The sequence below is a fragment of the Solanum lycopersicum genome, chromosome 9, assembly GCF_036512215.1.
Source record: "Solanum lycopersicum chromosome 9, SLM_r2.1".
Lineage (NCBI taxonomy): Eukaryota > Viridiplantae > Streptophyta > Magnoliopsida > Solanales > Solanaceae > Solanum > Solanum lycopersicum.
The window spans coordinates 69358473-69379318 of record NC_090808.1 but is presented as its reverse complement, the minus strand read 5'-3'; the positions used below and the strand labels follow the sequence as shown (position 1 = coordinate 69379318).

Here is a 20846-nt window from a genome sequence, read left to right as displayed (position 1 = left end):
TTTTACTCTATTATCAAATATAGATACCGTAAACCACCATATAGTTATTCATTTGTTACTCGTATTGCATAATAGCATGATTCTGATTTTCTTATTTTTAAAAGACTATCATTTCAAATATATCATAATAATTACTATAATATTTGAAATCCAAACTTTGCTTGGCGTTATTGATAATGGTGCCAATTAAATCAGTGGTTTTCAGCTTAAATATTTGCACACTTGAAATTTGTAAAAACAGCATATATAAAATCAAAAGTCCTCGAGAGGTATGATAATTAATGCTCAATTTGAGGAAGCAAATAATGAGATTGGAAGATTTAACATTAAATAAATAAATTGCAGAACAATAACTTCGAGAATATATTATTAAATAACCACAAAACTCAAGATGAACTAATAACGTATGAACAATTTGACCACACTAATTTAACAAATACGCGAAAACTTTTGCTCACAATTTACGACTAAGCAAATCAAATATCATACGACCGACAAAAAAAATGAAACTCAACACTAAATAACCGCACAAAATTGAAAAGCACTGGCAAATTCTGTCACAGTTTGTTAAAAGCAAGATAACATATTAAAATACAACAAAAAAATTACAGAACAATAGAAAAATTTCAAGATTTAAACAAACGAAGTAATTAAAAAGAAAAGGCAAAAAGCTTCTATATGAAAGAAAGGAGTCTTAGCAACTTCCTTTCTTTTCTCTATTAAAAGCAAATGGGGATAAGAAATGCTAGTTGACGGTAAAATTGATATACATTTATTACGGTAAAATGCAACTTTTGGTCCTTCCCATTTTTGAAAAAATATCTTAATTATACTCTTAATATTAAGTGGCAACACATAGAATCGTCATTTCTTATTTAAAACAACTAGATGAAATATAATGTTCACTTGCAAAAAAAAAATTCCAGGCACCTGCCACTAAATAAAACGATCTCTATACTAAAAAAAAAGAAAAAAGAAAAAAGACCATGTCAGCAACAATTCAACTTCCTTATTCTCATTTATTCAAATAATAAAAAACTTGCAACATATGGCTACATCAAAACCTTTTATTGTGTTAATAAATCTAACACATATGAAGGTGTTCAAATATAAAATGAAATGACTAATAACAACCCACCATATAGGTTCACTACTTGCAAAAAAAAAATAAATAATTCAGGCACATGCCACTAAATAATACCAGATTCAATAATGCACAAACAGACACTTTAAATATTCAATTTTTTAAATAATGACAAAATACATGTAGAAGAAAAAAAAATGTGTGACGACAACAATTCATTGACAATTTAAATAGTAAAAAAAAACTTACACCTTTTCACAAGGGTTAAATACATATAATCAAAAATTGAATATTTAATGCTAAGTTTATATAACAAATATTAATAAATCCAACAACCATATAAAGATGAAACTAGAGCAATTATGTTCATTTTAACTTAAACAGCATTCACAATATAAACTTAAAGGGCTTTGAGAGTTTTTGTTAGAGGAAAAATTTATGGGTCACAAGCTTGAACCTCCCATTATTCCGAGTAAATTGGTTGAGGTTGTACTCTCATCTCCTTTGTGGACAGGTCGATTGCTCGAACCATGTTAAATCTTTGAGTCTTTTGATATATTTCCCGTTGTCTTTTTACTCGTGGTCTTTTGAGGTTTTGCTTTGTTAGCTTTCGCATTTACACCTGCTTGTTTTCGGTCCTAACAAGTGGTAACAGAGCTAGATTCAATGACGGAGTTGGGTTTAGTGGTTCGATAATCGATTATTGAATCAGGTTAGAAAGAGGTGTTCATCTTGGCGGGTGCAATTCTAGCCACAACCTTTTTTGATAGTAATGAAGATTTTGTTGAAGAATTGTTTCAGAGAGGTTCTCTGTGTTGAGACATAAATTTTGCAAAGGAGATTATGGAGAGAAGAAGCAAGTTGTTAAAGATTAAGTGAAGAAGGTAGACAATTAGAAATTCAGGTCAAGGAAAAGATTTGTTGGAAATCCAGGTCCTGATTTCTTACCATTAATAGGTTTTGGATTGACTAATCCTTCTTCTGGTAGGAAAAGGTTTAGAACTTTATAAATAAAGGTATGTTCCTTCTAACTTAATCAGCATTCACAATGTAATCTTAAAGGCTTTGAAAGTTTTGGTTAGAGGGAGAATTTATGAGTCACATGCTTGATAAGTTATTACTTGTGGGAACCTCCATGTATTCCGAGTCAATTGATTGAGGTTGTTTCTCTCTATATTTTGTACTCTCATATTTATAGTGGATTGCTCATCTCCTTTGTGGACTTAGATCGATTGACCGAACTACGTTAAATCTTTGTGTCTTTTGATATACTTCTCATTGTCTTCTTACTCGTGGTCTTTTGAGGTTTTGCTTTGCTAGCTTTCGCATTTACACCTGCTTGATTCCGGTCCTAACAAGTGGTATCAAAAGTCAGATTCAATGACGGAGTCAGATTCAGTGGTTCGATAATCAATTATTGAACCAGATTAAAAAGAAGTATTCATCTTGGCTGGTGCAGTTCTAGCCGCAACCTTATTACTTCCTTGAAAGTGAAGCTTGGGTCGATTATTTCCCCGGCTTGGTGAGTCCTCAACTTTGAGGACAAGTGCATTTGTTTCTAGTTTATAGTTTCTTCTATACTCTAAACTATGTTGTATTTCCTATTTTTGGAGACTTTTTGATGTAAAGGGCTTGATCCCTACTTGTACTTCTTGTTGAAATGGTGATAAGACAAAGTCTAGTTCTTATTTTTTCTTATATGAAGAAGTTGACTTCTATTGTGAAAGTTATCAAACTTTTTTCGTCATTTTCTTTGTCCTTATGAGATGAAGCTTCAAGGGCTTGTAGATGCCATATTACTTTCTAGGGAATAACCACGGGTCGTGACAATCATTTTTTCCAAAAATTTACATAGACGTTTGTTAAGACTTTAACATAGAGTCAGTTGGTCACCATTGCTAAAACGATCATTTCGCAAGGTCAAACGAGTCTAGAGCAGGTCCCCCTAGTTAATTCTAACGTCATTTTTACCAAATTTTTTATGGGCTAGTTGATCTTGATGGCCAAAACGATTCATTTTCAAGGTCAAACAAGTCTTAAAGTATTTTATCGATTTTCGTGTGCTATATAGTCCACCATCTTTTTTGGTGATCCCAAATTCGATGTCATATTTGCCAAAAAAATTCATCGACGTCCGTTAAGACCTTAGTTGTGGAGCCAATTGGCCTTGATGGCTAAAACGACCCATTTCAAGGTCTAACAAGCTCAAAGCAAGTAAAACCTCTATTCTGGTAATTTTTGTGTTTTATATAGTCCACCATCTTTTTTAGTGATTTAGAATATTGACGTCATTTTTGCCAATATTTTTCATGGACGTCCGTTAAAACTTTAGTTGTGGATCCAGTTGACCCTGATGGCCAAAACAATCCATTTTCAAAGTCAAACGAGCTCAGAGTAGGTAAACTCCCATTTTACCTATTTTCGTGTGTTATAGTTCACCATTTTTTTGTGATCCAAATTCCACGTCATATTTTATGAAATTTTTCATGGACGTCCATTAAAACTTTAGTTATGGAGCCCGTTGACCCCGACGGTCAAAACGATCCATTTTCATGGTAAAACGAGTCATACATCAAGTATACCCCCATTTTGTCGATTTTCATGTGCTATAGTCCATGAATTTGGTGATCCAGAATTTCGACGTCATTTTTTTCAAAATTTTACATGGACGTCCGTTAAGACCTTAATCATGGAGTCAGTTGGTCCCCAAGACCAAAAGGACTTATTCACAAGGTTAAACAAGTCACGGAGCAGGTAAACCCCCAAATTTCGAAGTCTTTTTTTTTCAAAAATTTACATGGACCTCCATTAAGACCTCAGACATGGAGCCAGTTGGTCACCACGACCAAAACGACTCATTTTCAAGGTCAAACGAGCCCAGAGCAGATAAACCCCTTATTTTATCGATTTTCATGTGCATAGTCCATGAATTTTGGTGATTTGAAATTTCGACGTCATTTTTGTCAAAAATTACATAGATATCCTTCGAAACAACCAATTTTCAAGATCAAATAAACCCTAGAGCAAGTAAACCTCGAATTTTACTAATTTTCATGTGTTATAACACATAAAATCTATCGTCTTTTATTTTAAAATAAAACAACTATAATGATGACAAATTATCCATTAGTTCACTTATTTTAATGTAATATAGTTGCACCACTTACAAATTTCAGGGACATGCCACTGAATAAAACAATCACTCAATACTAAAAAAAAAAAGAAAGTGTTACAGCAACAATTCAAACTTCTCATTTCTCATTAATTCAAATAAGAAAAAACTTACAACATAGTTACATGGCTAAATCAAAACCTTTAACTTACATAACTCCCTCTCTTATTGGATATAAATGAATAAGAAAAAAAATAATAAACATAATCAAAAATTGGAAATGCTAAATCTATATAAATAAGGGTCATAATAAATCCAACAACTACCAGAACTATAATTAGCCACCATACATCTTTGTTCAAAAAAATATTTTCAAGATTTAGAGTTTGCACACATGCCAAAACTGAAAATGTTGTGGCATAAAATACTGAAACCATAGCAATTATGACCCTTATAGGCAAAGAAATATAAAAATCATCACTATGAAATTTGCAAAGAATAAATGATAACAACGTACCAATTGTGACTAGTGAACTTATAAGTGCTGCACCTAAGTAAAATATCAACATCCATATTTCATCTTTCAATTTTTGGAGGAAGATTGGCAGGCCAGTTGTCTGATCAAATCCTCCAGGGACTGTAAAAATAGCAGCGAAATTGACTGTGCAGAGGAGAGTAGCAAGTACTAGAGCTGAATTCGCTAGGTTTCTAATCGCGTCCTCTGCTTCTTTTCGTATTTGTTGATGGTTTTTTTCGAATAGCTCTTCTGCTGTTACACCCTTGGAGTTTTTTATGTCCCACAGGCGCGGATGTACGTGGTGCTTTACGTGCTGCAAAGATAAAAACTGTCATCTTCTCAATACATATTGTATCGAATCATCTGATTTAGCTCATCATTAAATTAGAAATCACATTATTTCAGAGCTTGTGTAGTTGATTTTGAAGGTAATTGGAGTAGTACTAGACATTGTATGTGGTAGGCGCTGTCACTCCCTTAGCAATCAAACTTATGCCTAGTAGGGCATAAGTTCTTTAAGGATGCAGGACATACTCAAATTAGTTATAGTTTTACGTTGACTGTCAGCCTAAAAATGAAACCAACAATATGAGCAAACTCACACGGCGTTAGCACAACATAAATACACACAAAAAGAGAAAAGAAAAGAGAAAAAGTACCTTAAACCAAAGGATCCCCCACATCATCATGAACACAGACAAAACACACCACACTTCATCAAAATGCTCTGAACTTGATGTTCTAAATGGTGATCCAACATTTGCTGCATAATGCAATATTGTATTCCCTTCTTCATCAACATCAGCCAACATCCTTTCTATATGACCCACTTTTTTCACCAAATAATCAAACAAAAATCTGTTCTTATGTTCCACTGCTATATGCAATATATTCCTCTTTTGTTCATCCAATGTCTCAACAACTTCAGGGTAAATTTCCAAAATTTCAACAACTAACTCATTGATTTTGAGATTTGATGCTTGTATTAGTGGATTTGGCACAATGTAGTCAGTATTATAGCTCCAATCATAATTTTCCAGCAACATTTTTGCTAATATTAGAGCAAGAATATGGTTTTGCTTTGCTTCATCAATGACTTGTAACCAGACATTACCTAAAATACAAAAAAGATATATACAAGTGAGAAAGTAGGGCATTAAGAGTTTGACTAATATCTACCGACAGTCTAAAGAATTTACACTATCAAGTCACCTTTACATGTTGTAGCAGGTGGCGTGTCTTATATTTTTCAAAACTACAAATTCGTTTTATATAATGGAGAATTAGACATATAATTTTTACACTATCAGGTTATCTATACATGTCATAATAGGCATATAATTTTTACACTATCAGGTTATCTATACATGTCATAATAGGCACATAATATATACTATTTTAGCAAATATAAAAGTGGTATATTCAATTCTTAATATGAATCATATAATGGATGATTAAATGAAGGGGCATATATATACCTAACAGAAAATTGGTGAATAAAGACCTTTCTCTGCTGAAAATTTTGGTGCTAGCTTGTGTATACAAAGGAGGAATACCTGCTCCATCAAATAGCAAATTAAATGTAGGTAATAACCGTAGTCAAAATTAGAGAAAGTAAATTTGGACTATTTTTTCCTCAAGTATTTTGACAGGTGGAAATACGATGCGATTAACTAATAATAAGAATATGAAGGACCTCAAGACAAGTAGAGCAATATTAAATGTGAGCTTACATGAATAGATTATGGTTTCAATCATCTGAAAAGGAACAGAAGGTGTTTTCCCTATTTCTTCAAATAAATATTCAGATCCACTCTTGAATGATAATTGCTTTGTAGCCAACACATTCAAAGCACTCATTTTCTCATTATCACTTTGGCTAACAAGTTCAGGATATTGATTCACTATATATATTGCTAGATCTGCTTCACATGAAACAAAATAATTATAATTAGGAGTCGATCAATGAATAAAGTTACTAGGTACCTGTACAGGTGTAACATAGCAACAGAAGATCACAAATTTCAAATTTAATTCAATCCGCTCATTCGCAATAATAATATAAAACTTACCATAACAATCATGGGCTACTGTTGCATGAAGTACAGTTTTACCATCATTCCTCTTCATAGTTACCTCACTAAAATCATAATTTGCTAGAAGAGTAAATACATCTTTCTCTCCACTTGCCGCGGCTACGTAAAGTGGTGTCTCACCTGCAAAAGCCGAGCCAGAATTTCAACTTTATGTGTTGAATTTTTAGAATGAGTATACATTTACTATTTGAACAAAAGTTACTGAGTTTGTCTGGAAGAACCTGGCCCGTATCTGGGCTTCTAACTCCGCCCCTAACTTACCTAAGTTGTTACGCACAAAAATTAAGTCCTTCTCCTTCTTCAAAATCATCTCCACCACATCTTTTTTACCAAATTTTGCAGCTTCATGCAATGGTGTATCTCCATTACTATTCGTAGTTTCCAAATCTTCAATGCTCAAATCAGGATCAAGAATTTCGAAACCCGCCAAGTTACCATGGATTGCTAGAAAGTGAAGAATGGTATCACCCCGATTATCCATCGGGGCAACACCTTCTTCTCTCCAAAATTCACGTATAATTTCAAGAGAACTCCTTCGAGATGCCGCTACGTAAGCTTCTGATCTTCGACTTGCTTTGTCACTCAAATCCTTCTGCATTTTAATTCAATCTTTTCTTGGGATTCCAAGTTTTTTTTTTATCATATATATATGTAGCGACCAACACGGCAAGTATATGCACTAAACTCTCATCATGTGTGGGGTCTTAGAAAGGACTAAACGACACGAATTATACACATTCCTATAAGAGGTTGTTTTCAGACTTTGAACCGAGACCTCATTTTATAGATGTAATTTGGAATATTTACTAGTGGGTAAGTTGCTCAAGTTTAGTTCTTTGGAATAACAAAAAAAAAAAAAAAAAAGCTACTTACCCTACCCTACTTACTTCTTGAAATGCTTTGCTTTCTTGATTAAAGCAAATTAATTTGAGGAAAAATCTAAAAAGAAACATTGGCTTTTCAGCTTTTTCAAGTTAAATCAACTATTTATATAGCAAAGAGGTAAGGGGTATCTTCTTACTTTTGCAGATAACAATAATTTCATTTTAATTGCTAAAAATAGTTAGGTACTATTCTCTGATATAGAAAGATGACCAATTGAAGTCATAAAGTGAATACAGTTTCAGAGGAAAAATTCAAAGCAGTGAATTAATATGTGATTGAACTTTATTAATGTCTATAATAATATGAAAGTATGATCTCAGCCAGTACAGCAGATTGTGCAATCTAGGTGAGACAGAAATGCAATAGACTCTTTAAGGTAAGGCTCGTACAGTAGACTCTCGTGGTCCGACTCTTCTCCAGAGCTTGCACATAACGGTAACTTAATGCATCAAGCTGCTCCTTTACTCGTATAGGACTAGTATAAGCTTATTTAATCAACTGTGTACACCTCAGAGAGATGCTGAATTTTACAAACGCTATTGTGAACAAGTACAGTGCAAACTCGATATCTCACTGGGGTTGAGGTCGCGATTGCACGATGAAAATCTCATTACCAACCAAACATCCTTCGACATCTTGAGGAGAACCAAACTTGCGTTCTAGGTAGAAACCAACAGCGCCAAGCCTCTGACCGAGCTGACGTCTGAAAATGGGGTCGATTGTTAAAGGTTTCTTGCTATAATCGACAGTCAAGTGAATAACTTCTCCGTCAGCAGGGGAATTGCCACCTACAACCATCTCCTCGCTAAAGTTGGCGAATGCTAGTGTGCGAACTGTGTCATCAAATTTACCACTAGATAGACGCCACGGTGTACCCCTTGTTCCTGAAGCGAGTGTTTCACCGAGTCCAGGTGCAATTTCAGCCTCAATGAAGTTATGATTGTTGTCCGTGGGGCTCAGTGTGTGGAGGACAAAAGACAAATCTGGTGAAAGCATTTCTTGCACTAGCACGGCCATCGTAGCATCTTTCTGGGACACACCAGCAGCTCTGCGGCTCAGTACTGCTCTTCTAGTATACAACGAGGCCCAAACACGGGCTACAGCATGTCCAAACCTTACCGGATCTGAAGGGCTAACATTAGGAATTGAATCATAAAGTCCGGCTGCTGACATCCCCGCCAAGTCCTCGACATTAGCACTTGAACGCACTATTAAACGTGCATTACCGGGAAATATTTCTCCCAAGCTTTCGATGACATCTTGTCCAGGCAATAACGAAGATATTAACTTCTGGAGATCCTCACAGTGTTTATCAAGTTCACCGCCATCAATTTCAGCTGTTTCTATCTGCTCAACAAGCAATGTGAAGGTCTCCATTAACTTGTTCGTTTCCAATGCCGTTTCCATGGAACCAAATGGAATAACTGCTCCAGCAGGAACTTTAAATGATGCTGGTGCACCTTGGTCACTATAAACTGCAATCAGATAAATCATCAGACCCAAAAAAAAAGGGCAAAGACATATATTGCACCAATGGCATCCATCGTTTGTGCTATGATAAGCTAAACGCAAAAATAAAGTACCAATCGATGTTGACCAACACCGAAATTTAACTATGACAAACATAGGAAATGCAAAGGACCAAATTTTCAACTGGAAAAAGGAAAAAAAAAAAATAGAATGGGAGCAAAAACATTTACATGGAACTTTCATTTTTAAATAAAGGGTTCGTTAAGCAGAATTGACATTTTAGCTACAGCAACTAAGAATAAAATAGTAACAAGTACGGATGATATGAAGAGAGGGTTGTCCTGCAAAGAACCAAGACTACCTTTAGTAGAAGAAGTGGCCAGTGAAGCTAATTGAGCACAAGAAGCAGCTTTTGCACCAGAGGTTTGTATATCTGCATCAACAAGAGGAATAACACCTCTAGCAGGTCCAACCTGCAAGTAGAAATTTGGCAGCTCGATAAGCAAATGATAGAAAAAAATAGAAAATAAAGAATAAAGAGAAAGCAAAGTGAGAAAAGAGGGGTGGAACTGAATTAAAGCAGAACATATTTGGAGAAAAAGGTTATTTGCAAGGAAACAGTTATTTACCTCTTTAACTTGAGATGATTTGACGGCAATTGAGGAAGCACCGCTGTCTGATGAGGTTGCACCTGTAGAAGACGCATTACTTGAAAGAAGTTTATCTGTAGAAACACCACCCGTCTTCTCTGATGAAGAAGCAGTTAACTTTACACCAGTTGATGATGCTTCTAACCTGAAAGAAAAGGGAAAACCCAAAGAAAATTAAGGACAAAATAAAGAAACTACTAATGCATTATAATCATCAGTGAGTTAAAAGGTTTGAAGAATATAACCTCACATATTTTCCTAGTAGCTGTCTTACATCAGAAACTTTGTCATCGTCATCGCAGGTCACAAAAACAACCTTTTCCTGCAATCAAAAGTATGTCACACTTCTGTAACTAACACTCATATAAAAGAAAGCCTATAATTAACTTTGGACAACAACAACATACCCAGTAAGATCCCACAAGTGGGGTCTAGGGAGGGTAGAGTGTGCACAGACCTTACCCTACCTCGTGGAGGTAGAAAGGTTGTTTCCTAAGGACCCTCAGCTAGAGAATAGCAAATCTAAGTACGAAAAGTAAGAACGACAGTGAAGAAGACATAGCAACTAATATAAAAAAAAAAATAGTGCAATAACTGAAACATGATAAACAATGGATGATGATACATCATATCAAAAGCAAGACACTACAAGAATACGGCTAATACTAGCCAAGCAGAAATCCGACAAAAAGTAAGAAAAACACTCCACTGCCTATCAACCTTCTCTCCAAATCCGTGATAGATAACAAAATCAAGACACTATAATTAACTTTAGGACATGGAGACAAGATTTGGAACTCGCCTGCCGGGCCCTAACACCTAGATGAGATAAATGTGGTAGCTCCTGTAGAAGTACAACTCCAGATATGTTACTCCCTGCGGCAGTCACCTGCAAGATGGTCAACAGGCCATTCAGTATCCTTTTCCGTGCAATACATAAGTTTCTAATGCCTTAGGATCCTGCAGAAGCAACACAGAGATGAGAAGCGCTAGAAACCTCTTCATCTCCATCAGCTTTGTTCACTACAAGAATAACAGGTCCTGTTGCAGATGATGGTAGAGTGCCGGGGATAATTCTATCCACCTGAAATGTGAGTAATCAGACAACATATCAGCACTATATAAAACTAGTTCTACCTTGGATAAAATTTCAAACAGAGAAGATGCAATTCACAGCATGAAGTTAAGGTCAAAACATAGACCAAGTACTGAACTGGATAGAAGAAGTTACACTGCAAGCATTCAGATAAACCCAAGTGCTTTGTAGCTTGATCAAAATGAATTCTTCTAGACTCTTTTGCGACAAAAAATCTTACTTCTAACAAATAAACCAAATCTTTCTATACCCCGATGTTCGGGCCAGCTTGCGCATGCATTTCGAGCAAATTAACCAATTTTGTAGAGCAAATACCAGCTAGAGCTCTAAATATATAAATAAATTGCTGGAATAAGAGATTGACAATATAATATTCACCTGTATTAGCTCTCCAAAAGCATCTCCTGGAACGAGAACGTCCCATCCCGATGACCCAATTGTCCTTCTAACAGCCTTCAAAAGTAGAGTAGCAAACTTCGAAACCTGAAAAACCACACTACAAATTGCATGTATTTTACAAAGTTAGGCACTTTGTTAACTTACAGTAACATCCTCTGTCAGACAGAGAAATCAGAAGGATAAGATTGGAGCAACAATATTCAGAACAATAAAATATTTGTGCAATCATACCCTGCTCGAATTTCAGCTTCAGTAAATGTTCTGACAGTATTTTCAGGAATTCCCAAAGATTTTCCTAAAATCTGCAAGACCATATACTCAGTTAAAATCCCAAGTTATATATTTCTTACCTAACAAGCATGTCAATGACACTGAATGAAATAAGGGCTGATATAGGAAAATCAATTTCCCTCCAACTGACTTAGCTAATCATATCACAATGTGGTCCAAATGTAGTTCCAATTTGGATAGCTTACAGGCATGCCACATATAATGGAGTTTTTAAAAATAATAATTCCAAACTAGTGAACAATAACTCAAGAACTGAAAATAATAGCCAAACCGGTACCATGAGAAAAATTGAAAGCTTAGAAGCCACTACTGTCTTCTGAAGTACTCCTACGTTTCAATTTGTTTGGTTTTGTCTTGACACAAAGTTAAAGAAAGTAAACAAGACTTTTGAATCTTGTCATCTTAAGCTAAAGCTATCAAAATGCCCAGTTTTGTGGTCTTAAACATGTCATGTGAAAAGTTAGAATTAAAGAATTGTCAAAAAGGAAAGAAACATTCTTATTTAAACAGACTAAAAAGGAAAGTAAGACAAGAAAATTAAAACAGAAGGAATAATTCATTTCCAAAAAGTTGTTATACCTGTACTTTTTCAGGGAATATTTGGATAAGTGTCTCGGAATACTCCTCAGTTAACCTTCGACTTCTATCAAGAGTCGCTTTTAGTCTTAATGCCCATATAGTCTTACCATCTTCGCTGCCTTCAGTAAGGATAAGCCCAAAAATTTTCAGGATTGCTGATGCATTCTTGATTGCACGCATGATAAATCATTGATGACAATAAGATACCTTCAATTTCTGAAATACCCCTTTCTTTCCATGACAGAAGTTCATTTCCAACAGCTTTGCACTCCTCGGGCTTCCAACCAGATAGGCCTAGCTGTTGGATTCCTACTGTAAGTGCTCCAATTGGATCATTCCAAGAGCTAACGTTTTTCACAGTTACATTCTCTGCAAGCCAATCAGCTCCTCCTAGAGCTTCAACTGCATTCACAAACCTATATTTCGATTGAAAATTTCTTAGCTCGGGAGAAAAGAAGATTGTAATAATAATAAATGGGAAGTGTTCCTCGAAAAAATAAAAAAATAAATGGAAAGTATATTAACATATGCAACTGATGCTCAAATGTAGAATAGATCCATCAAAACAATAAAATACTCTTATGTTTGATTGATCAACCTATCCTCAATTTTACTTTTTAAAAATCTTTTACTGTCAGGAAAAGGGAAAATATAATTTGAAGTGGACCAATGTATTTCCCCTGCAATGCACCCATATGTTTTTTCCATACATATAGGGTATTCAGAGTATACCTGCTCAAAAGAACAAATGCATAGTCTTCAAGCCCAATTTCGCAGAGACGCCACTGCACAATGAAAAGTTGGAAGTATTGGATGATTCAAGTAACAGGAATCAATGACAACTTTAGTGTTGGTACATTTAAACAATTCATACCTTCTGACGCATAGCTATTGAAGCATCTGGAGCATCATTTCGGAGGCCACTTTCAAGACCCTTGGAAATTACTTCACGAAGAGCATTCAGAGAGTTGATAGTCCTGACTAGAAATCCAGTTCTTTCAGTCTCTGAAACATTATGTTTTTCATCCAATCTAACCAATTCCTGGGAGAGACGCCAAAGCCAGAATCAACGTCAGTTTTAATAATAGGAGTTATCCAACTAAGAGATCCTTGATTACAGGAAAATACCAAGAGGCCAAAATACGTATATGCTATCTCTTGAGGAGACATAGGGTCTATAGAAAGCAAAAGATGCATTTCATCGCAAGTGAACCAGATAACATTTTTACCCCTCCGTAAGAAAAATATTTTTTTGTTTCCTTTTTTCAGTCACTTAGTAAGAAAATGGTATCAATCATAGCCTGAGACTGCCGAGTAATCCTGAAGGTAAGACACCAAACTGCCGAGAATCACTATTCATACATTTCTTGCTTTAATATTTTGATATAATCTAAGCATCGAACCCAAAACCTTAAGGTTATCGATGGCGTCACCCATGACACTGAAAACTCTTTTAGAAATTCTTGCACAATCGTGAGGGACACTCTATTCTCCCACACCTTCTTGTATGCCGCATGAGTAAACAGATTCTAGGTTTACATGTGGGTGAAAGATTTTCCTTTTTTACTTGTTTTTCTTTTATACCTTTTTCCTTTTGTTTAGAAGATAGTGGGTTTGAAGTAGAGAGACAGAGAATAGGCTGAAGAGGATAATTGGAGCAGAGAGATAGTTGAAGAGTGGGTACGGATCAGAGTCAGTGACCCATATGAATTGAGAAAGATGAAAGAAGCCCCGAGTAGCTCGTAAACCTTCACTATATTACATCTAAGTCAAATTTATGTACATAAATACCTAACTAACAGTTTAACCTACATTCATAATATCAAAGAACACACAGCTATTGCTAAAAATCTCATCGCATTAGTAAAAACTTTGGAGCTTCTCTTAGGTAGAGCTATCACCAAAACAAATACACTGACCTTTTTGGACTCCAAGAATGATGAAAGCATTGTCAAGCTACTTCCGTCGAGTGATTCTCTTATAGATTCCAGCTGTTCATCAAGACTGAATAGACAGAACAGAAAGAAGTTATTTCAAGCAAATTTCATTTTCCAGTGTGTAAGCATTTTTGTAGGAACATATTGCACCTAATTAATTCCGTGTAAATCATACGGACGTTCATGATTGGGAATTACGTACTGGAGAAACATATCCCTTGAAGGGTGACCCATTACTAAGGACGAGAAAATTCTATAACATGCACCCAAATCATTTTTCTTCACTGTCAAAGAGCACATTTAATCAGACTAAAAGTTACTTAACAATATCCTTAAACGACTCTATAACAATGCAATCAATCTACTTTTTTCTCCTTGGGAGAGAACCACATTTGCACGTATGATAGCAAACAGTGAAGTTCATACATCACGAGCCAACTGATCTCTCAGACATGTCATGTCTAGATACCTCTCAATTAATAAAGTGAGGGTACTGCAAAGTAGCAAAATTTAATATAGGAAAGAAAAAACATTGTTGTAGAGAAAAACAATTCAGGAAGAAATTGAGGAACAACATACTGGTGAGACACTATTATCTAGCAAGTGAAGAAGCGTATTTTATAAAGTAATGGATCTGGACCAATGCATGCTACGGAGAAGCTTGATTAGTCGATCTACTAAACTTATCTCCTTTTTATCCCATAATAGGACTGACTTTTTGTGAAATCAAATATTTTGAAACAAGTAAGAGATGAAGGTCATACCTCCCAGCATTGAAGAAATCTTTTAGTTCATTGTGGAAAATCTTGAATTGCTCTACAAATGCCTCACTGTATTGTCCAGGTTGTTTGGTAATTCTTTCGAGCATTGCTTCTGTGGATACTAGATCTTCAGGGCCAGCATTTCTATGGAGCTTGTTTTGTATAGTATGTTTGATTTCTTGCTGAAGTAAGGTTATTTTAATAGTAAGAAGGACAAATATATTACGTAAAAAACATGAAAATATTGAGAATGCAAGGAAAAATTAAAAATAAGTATTTTGGTAGTATACAACCTTAAGATCATGCGGAATATCATTCCTATGAGCGATGTCCCTGATTCTCGTTAAAGGAACGGATGCAGTGAATTCTGCTTTAAAAGAAGGCAAGCACGGTTGCATCTTGCGGATCACAAGTATTTCCTGCATATAATGAAAAGAAAACTTTTCTAAGCCACTCAAAACTGGGTAAGGAAAAGCTCGAGAACAAGATAACGGTTGACTCATATCCACAAAGTTCAGAGTGATGATTTTTCTAACTCCCTTTCCTTCCTGTATCATGTTCCCAAGTTACCTTTTTGTTTGCATTTCAACTCAAAAGCTTTAAATCTCATAATCATATTACAGACAGCAGATGTATGGTCTAATAATATTTGAAGCAAGAGCTTATATTGACCAATTGTTACTTTGCCGACGGAACTTTCTAACTATATTAATGAGATTTAAGAAAGAAAAGCAGTCAGAAGTTCAGACCCTTCTTCATTAGAAAAGCATATTTGATTTTACCATCAAGAAGAAAAAAAACTGAACCACAGAATTAGCTCAATTGTAGAAGCAATAACATTTTCTCTTCAGAGCAGTGCTCTAAATAAAAATTCAAGGAATAAAACATAGATCAACTGAATTCTTCCTAACAAAATACTAAAGAGATCAATATCTACTGTTGCGTCTAAACTGAAGTTACATTTGTGTGATTTCCAGTCACATTTTTTATAACCGAGAAATTCCTGAGGGACAAAAGGCACAGTTCGAAACTCGGCAGATAATGGGCTTCCCCTCTACCTTGTTGAGATTTCCAGTTACCTATGACTTATTGTTACCATATAGTACCACCACTTAACAAATCGAATAAGAATTTGCAGAACGAATTGAACCAGTTCAACGGATCAACATTAATTTCTCAAGAGCAACCAACATGTTCCAGAATCGAAAGACATAACAAAAATTAAAATAAGCGTAATGAGGTGCACTTAACGGTTGAACACCTGAAGTGTAGTGTCTTTCCTGCTCAAGACTTTTTCTACTTCACGAAATATAAGCCTGGAAATCTCTGCATGTCTATTTGGTCGATGGTGACCCCCATCTTCAAGGCAAGGAATTTGCCCTGTATTTATCCACTGCACCCAAGAGTAATATTCAGTAGAGATAGAAATGAATCAAGCAAGTCATCTAAAAATATACGAGACCTTTAGATAGACAGCTGCATACGTGAGAGCCTCCAAGCGATGTGAACTATCCATGTTTTCAACAACTAGTTCTCGAACAACCTCAAGCTAAAACCAGTAAAAAAAAAAGGAGACAGTTAATTATAAAGAGATGTAGACAATTCTGAAGTTAGAGCCTTTTCACGAAATGGAAAAGTAACAAACCACAAGAATTGCAATTAATAGAGAATAACATCACTTCTCATGCTTTAGTGCTGGTGTTACCTCTCTTCAACCAGCTATTTTTTAATCACACAATCTACCGTTGTTCCAAAGTATATTTAGTTATCTCCAACTGAGAAGAACTAAAACTATCTTTAAATATAATCAAATTAGTAAAGTTAAAAGAATGAGAAAAGGGGAATATTTCAAATAGACGCCAATAGTTTTGCTATGACTTATGAGTTCACATACAGCCAACTCATTAGCATTATGCTAGGAAGTTTTAGCTTTTAAAAGCTCATGCTTCCTCTGTCTCTCTGTTTGAGCCGCTGCTATTCCATACTGTATCTCTAATGAGAACCAGTAACAATAACCTAAATCTAACAGTAAATGATAGTTTTATCATCCTTATTGGTATCAATGAGAAACAACTTCGCCAAACCACACTAACAGGCACCACTATGTAACTATCTCAAGATATATCATTGTACTGGCATTAAAAAAACATCTTAAATAAGGCAAAGGATAACAATAATCTAAATCTAATATGAAGTAACGGCTCTCCCATCCTTATTGATATAGCTGAACAACAAATTCAAGCTTCATCTAAGCACAAGAAAATGCACTTTCACATAGCTATCTCAAGATATGTTTTGGCCTGTTAATCTGATGGATGAAAAGCAACTTGTAGTATAGTAGACCACCAAATGGAGAGCAATCAATTTCTCCATGGACTACTTAGCAACAAATAAAACTGAAAGAAGAGAATATTGTAGTTCATCAGTCAATTTGCATAAGAACCAAGTGCTCGCTCTACAAAAAATATCTCTCAATCTCCTGGAAACATCTCTCTCCAACTTTCCTCTGTGGCCACACTTGATCTTACACAGAACGCAAGGAAAGTTATTCTCTTCCCTCTTTGCTCATTCCATCTCTTCCTTCATACCGTTTCTCCACTCATTAATCATCATGAGTGTTAGCAAATCTCTCTCTCTCTCTCTCTCTCTCTCTCTCTCTCTCTATATATATATATATATATATATATATATATATCCCCATAGCTAAAAGGAGACACACTTGGAGGACTTCACACACAAGTGATGAGTGAGCTTAAAAGAAGACACTCTTGCAATAGTGAGGATACCAACAATGCAGATTGATGAATTATAGAAAATAAATTGCAGAGATGCCCTGTGATGCTATCTTGCACAGAAGTAATTCTTTTATGGCACAGTCAATTTCCAGAATGCAAACATGCCATCAAGACGAGATCTAATCTATCTTCTCACCTTCCGCCACCAGTTTCGAGCATTCTTATCACCTTCAACAAGCTTTAGGGAAATTCCGGTGAGACCTGATGTGTCCCACTTCCTATTTTTATCAGAATCCAGCTGGTCGTTTGAACGTACAAAAGATGCAGCCCTCCCTTGCCATTGCTCCACAAATGGACTTGTTACTACGTCAGGAACAACTGCCTGGCTAGTAATTGTAGCTCCATTATCACTTGTCTCTTCTACTAACTTCTCTACCTCAAATGGATCCAATGACAACAAATTCACAGGCTCATCTGTCACATTCCATTGACAGACCAGTTCAAAACTTCCTCCTTCTGGTAGCTTCAAGATCCGATTACTGCCGTTTTCCCATAACATATTCTTGTCCTTACCAACAATTACAAACTTATACTCAAGAATCTCGCCAGATCGTACTTCCAGTTCACCAATCCATCCATTTTCTGTCCAATCCATCATTATATTTTTCTTCCAGGACCCTAATTCTTTGGCCGATCCCAGAACTGCAATGTGCTCCCCATATTCAACTTGGTGATCAAGCCGAAAACGTAGCTGAACCTTCTCACTAGATGATTTGTTCTTTCCTTTATTTTGGTTTTCCCTGCATCGAAGAAAATTTTAGTCAAGGAAAACCCACATATCTTAAATCTGTGAAATAAAAGCAATGATTTTGCTGAACCACATAATACAATTGGTCTACAATAACATAATTTATTAATTTTTGTCATGTATAATTGGGGTAAAATAGAATAAGTAATGGCTTGAAAGTTGAAACAAGAACTGAAAACTACCAAGGTTGAGGCAGTAAAGCCAACACAGAAAACTTAACTCAGGAGACAGTGGAACTTCACGGTTGCACCATCTGCTTGAGAAATAGTACCAAGGTCGGGCAGTACCATAGCCCTAATATCACTGCATTTCCTATCTAATTCACAAAGGCAGTAAAACTCGTACTCTCTCCCAGATTAACTGCACTAGGCCTTCTTTAAGATCAAAATTACAAAATTTTGAACATCAAATACACTGAGTCTTCTGCAACTAAAGCTTAACTATTCAACATCATATCAATTTTAATTTAATAGGTGCCTCCATTTTTCTCTGAACAATTAAGTATTCCAGGTGAAAACTTTTAGCTTTAAAACCAATCTTAAAGACACCTTAAATGGACAGAGGAAGTAGAAGAAAACAGCATTCTCATAGAATAAAACACACACAAAATATATATATATATATATATATATATATATATATATATACCAAATTATAAACTTAGGTGAAAGTTTTGATCTTTAATACAAGTTAAGCTTAACTATTCAATATCATATTAATTTCAATTTAATAGGTGACCACCATTCTTCTCCAAATTATAAGTATTCAAGGTGAAAACTTTGTACTTCATGACACCTGGACACAGAGAGCAGAAGAAAACACCATTCTCATAAAATAAGCTTAAGCACACTTATTATTTCCAAATTATAAAGAACTGAAAGTTTTGATCTTTAATTCAAACTTAACACATTATAAGCTATCTCAGTAAAAACAAATTCAAAGAAACAAGAAAAAGGATACCTGGTTTCAACAGAAGACACCCCACAGACAATTCCTTTAACCCTACGATCCATGAAAAAACCCAAATTCGTTGCAGGCAAAAGGGTCAAATTTCTCACACTTGTATGACTTATCTGATGTACAACATTGAATTGCTTCAAAATCTTGATCTGGGGTTGTCTCTTTTTCACATTTAGAACTGAATAATAGTGTGACAGATGCATAGAATCCATATTAAAGCACATTAACAGTGAAAACTATATACTGATTCTTGAAATTGACAGCAAACTTTGATTTTTAAGACAGAAAAGATTGGCTTTTAGAGGTAGAGTGGAATCAAGGAGAAGTATATTTACAAATACAAATTCCTAGGAGCGATCTAACAAAATTATTTATGAAAAAAAATATAAACTTGGGATGGAACAATCATGGAATTGTAAAGAGTGTAGTAAAGAAGGACCCTCCATTTGTGGATAGGTGTCACATGTCAATTTTTAGATCTTTTAATTCGAATGAGTACAAGTTAAAAAAAAACATATCTAAATTATTATTTTTTTGCGAATTTCATATTTTAAGTAGATATGATAATGATAAGTATAGATTTAAATAGAACTCAAAGCAACAAAAAATAATAGTTTGTGTATCTCAAATATATTAATATATATAGCTTACTTCTCTTTTTAGTCAAATAATTTAAAATTTGAGTAACATACTATGGGTTGATAAATTCATGATTAATAGGCTATAAGTTATATATTTACTTGAGTTAATATGCACTATTGTAGCTCAAGAGAAAAGAAGATAATTTTAGCATTGAGAATTATTGCATGTAATGTTTGGTCCATTTTAAATTCTTTCAATTGGAAGCTCTTGGATGGCATTTTGCAAAATCCCATCCTTTGCAAGCAATTGTGTCTCCTTTTTTTAATGTATTCGCGATTCAAAAATCAAATTCAAAATTTAAATTTTAAAAATTTAATTCTATTTTGTTAAAATGACTTAAACTTTAAATTCAGAGGTTTGAATGGTAACAATTGAACTGAAGTTGCAACTTAAATATGAAATCTCCAGTTTTAGGCTAAATTTTAAATAATATAATTGTGACTATTATCTTAAATAGGGATCCGTATACACTTCTCCTGAATCCTAGGCTCTTAAGCCCAATCCAATATCCTTAACAGAGACTATTTAGTTGTGGACTTGGCCCATTTATCTGGTTATTACATGTTCTATTTAAATTAATATTTGATATACATATTGAAATTTGACTAAATTCAAAACCGTCAATTACATGATGAGTTTATCCCCTTCTCCTTTTACGGCCACCACTATTTTTTTATTATACATGATATTCAATGTTTACGTCAAATCAACAAATATTCTAATATCAAATCAATAATAATACCAATATATATTACATAGATATACTCAACTAAGGGTGGTTTATTAGATAAATAAACAAAAAGATGAATCCAATACAAGTATTA

At 34.8% G+C, this 20846-nt stretch overlaps 2 protein-coding genes across 5 annotated transcripts; both read right to left on the bottom strand.

Annotated features, from left to right (window-relative positions):
• Positions 1-4313: 4313 nt before the first annotated feature.
• LOC101265678 (ankyrin repeat-containing protein At5g02620-like) lies at positions 4314-7694 on the bottom strand. 4 transcript variants are annotated; one of them, XM_069288878.1, is made up of 6 exons: positions 7071-7694; positions 6786-6929; positions 6447-6635; positions 6192-6269; positions 5373-5827; positions 4314-5026 (listed from the first exon to the last, which is right to left on the bottom strand). In XM_069288878.1, the coding sequence occupies exons 1-6, from the start codon at positions 7405-7407 to the stop codon at positions 4400-4402; spliced, it is 1830 nt and encodes a 609-aa protein (XP_069144979.1). In that variant the 5' UTR covers positions 7408-7694; the 3' UTR covers positions 4314-4399. The 4 variants fall into 4 exon arrangements, with proteins under 4 accessions (XP_069144979.1, XP_025888777.1, XP_010326940.1 ...); XM_026032992.2 differs by having other exon boundaries at positions 4314-5041; positions 6447-6638; positions 7071-7544; XM_010328638.4 differs by having other exon boundaries at positions 6447-6638; positions 7071-7544.
• A 250-nt stretch (positions 7695-7944) lies between these two features.
• Positions 7945-19905, bottom strand: LOC101263849 (phosphoglucan, water dikinase, chloroplastic). Its single transcript, XM_004247960.5, has 19 exons — positions 19381-19905; positions 17809-18412; positions 16340-16426; positions 16139-16270; positions 15171-15296; positions 14881-15059; positions 14099-14183; positions 13054-13221; positions 12912-12964; positions 12387-12595; positions 12180-12298; positions 11541-11611; positions 11289-11406; positions 10812-10898; positions 10617-10703; positions 10060-10136; positions 9794-9959; positions 9526-9637; positions 7945-9169 (listed from the first exon to the last, which is right to left on the bottom strand). The coding sequence occupies exons 1-19, from the start codon at positions 19602-19604 to the stop codon at positions 8265-8267; spliced, it is 3609 nt and encodes a 1202-aa protein (XP_004248008.1). The 5' UTR covers positions 19605-19905; the 3' UTR covers positions 7945-8264.
• Positions 19906-20846: the final 941 nt, after the last annotated feature.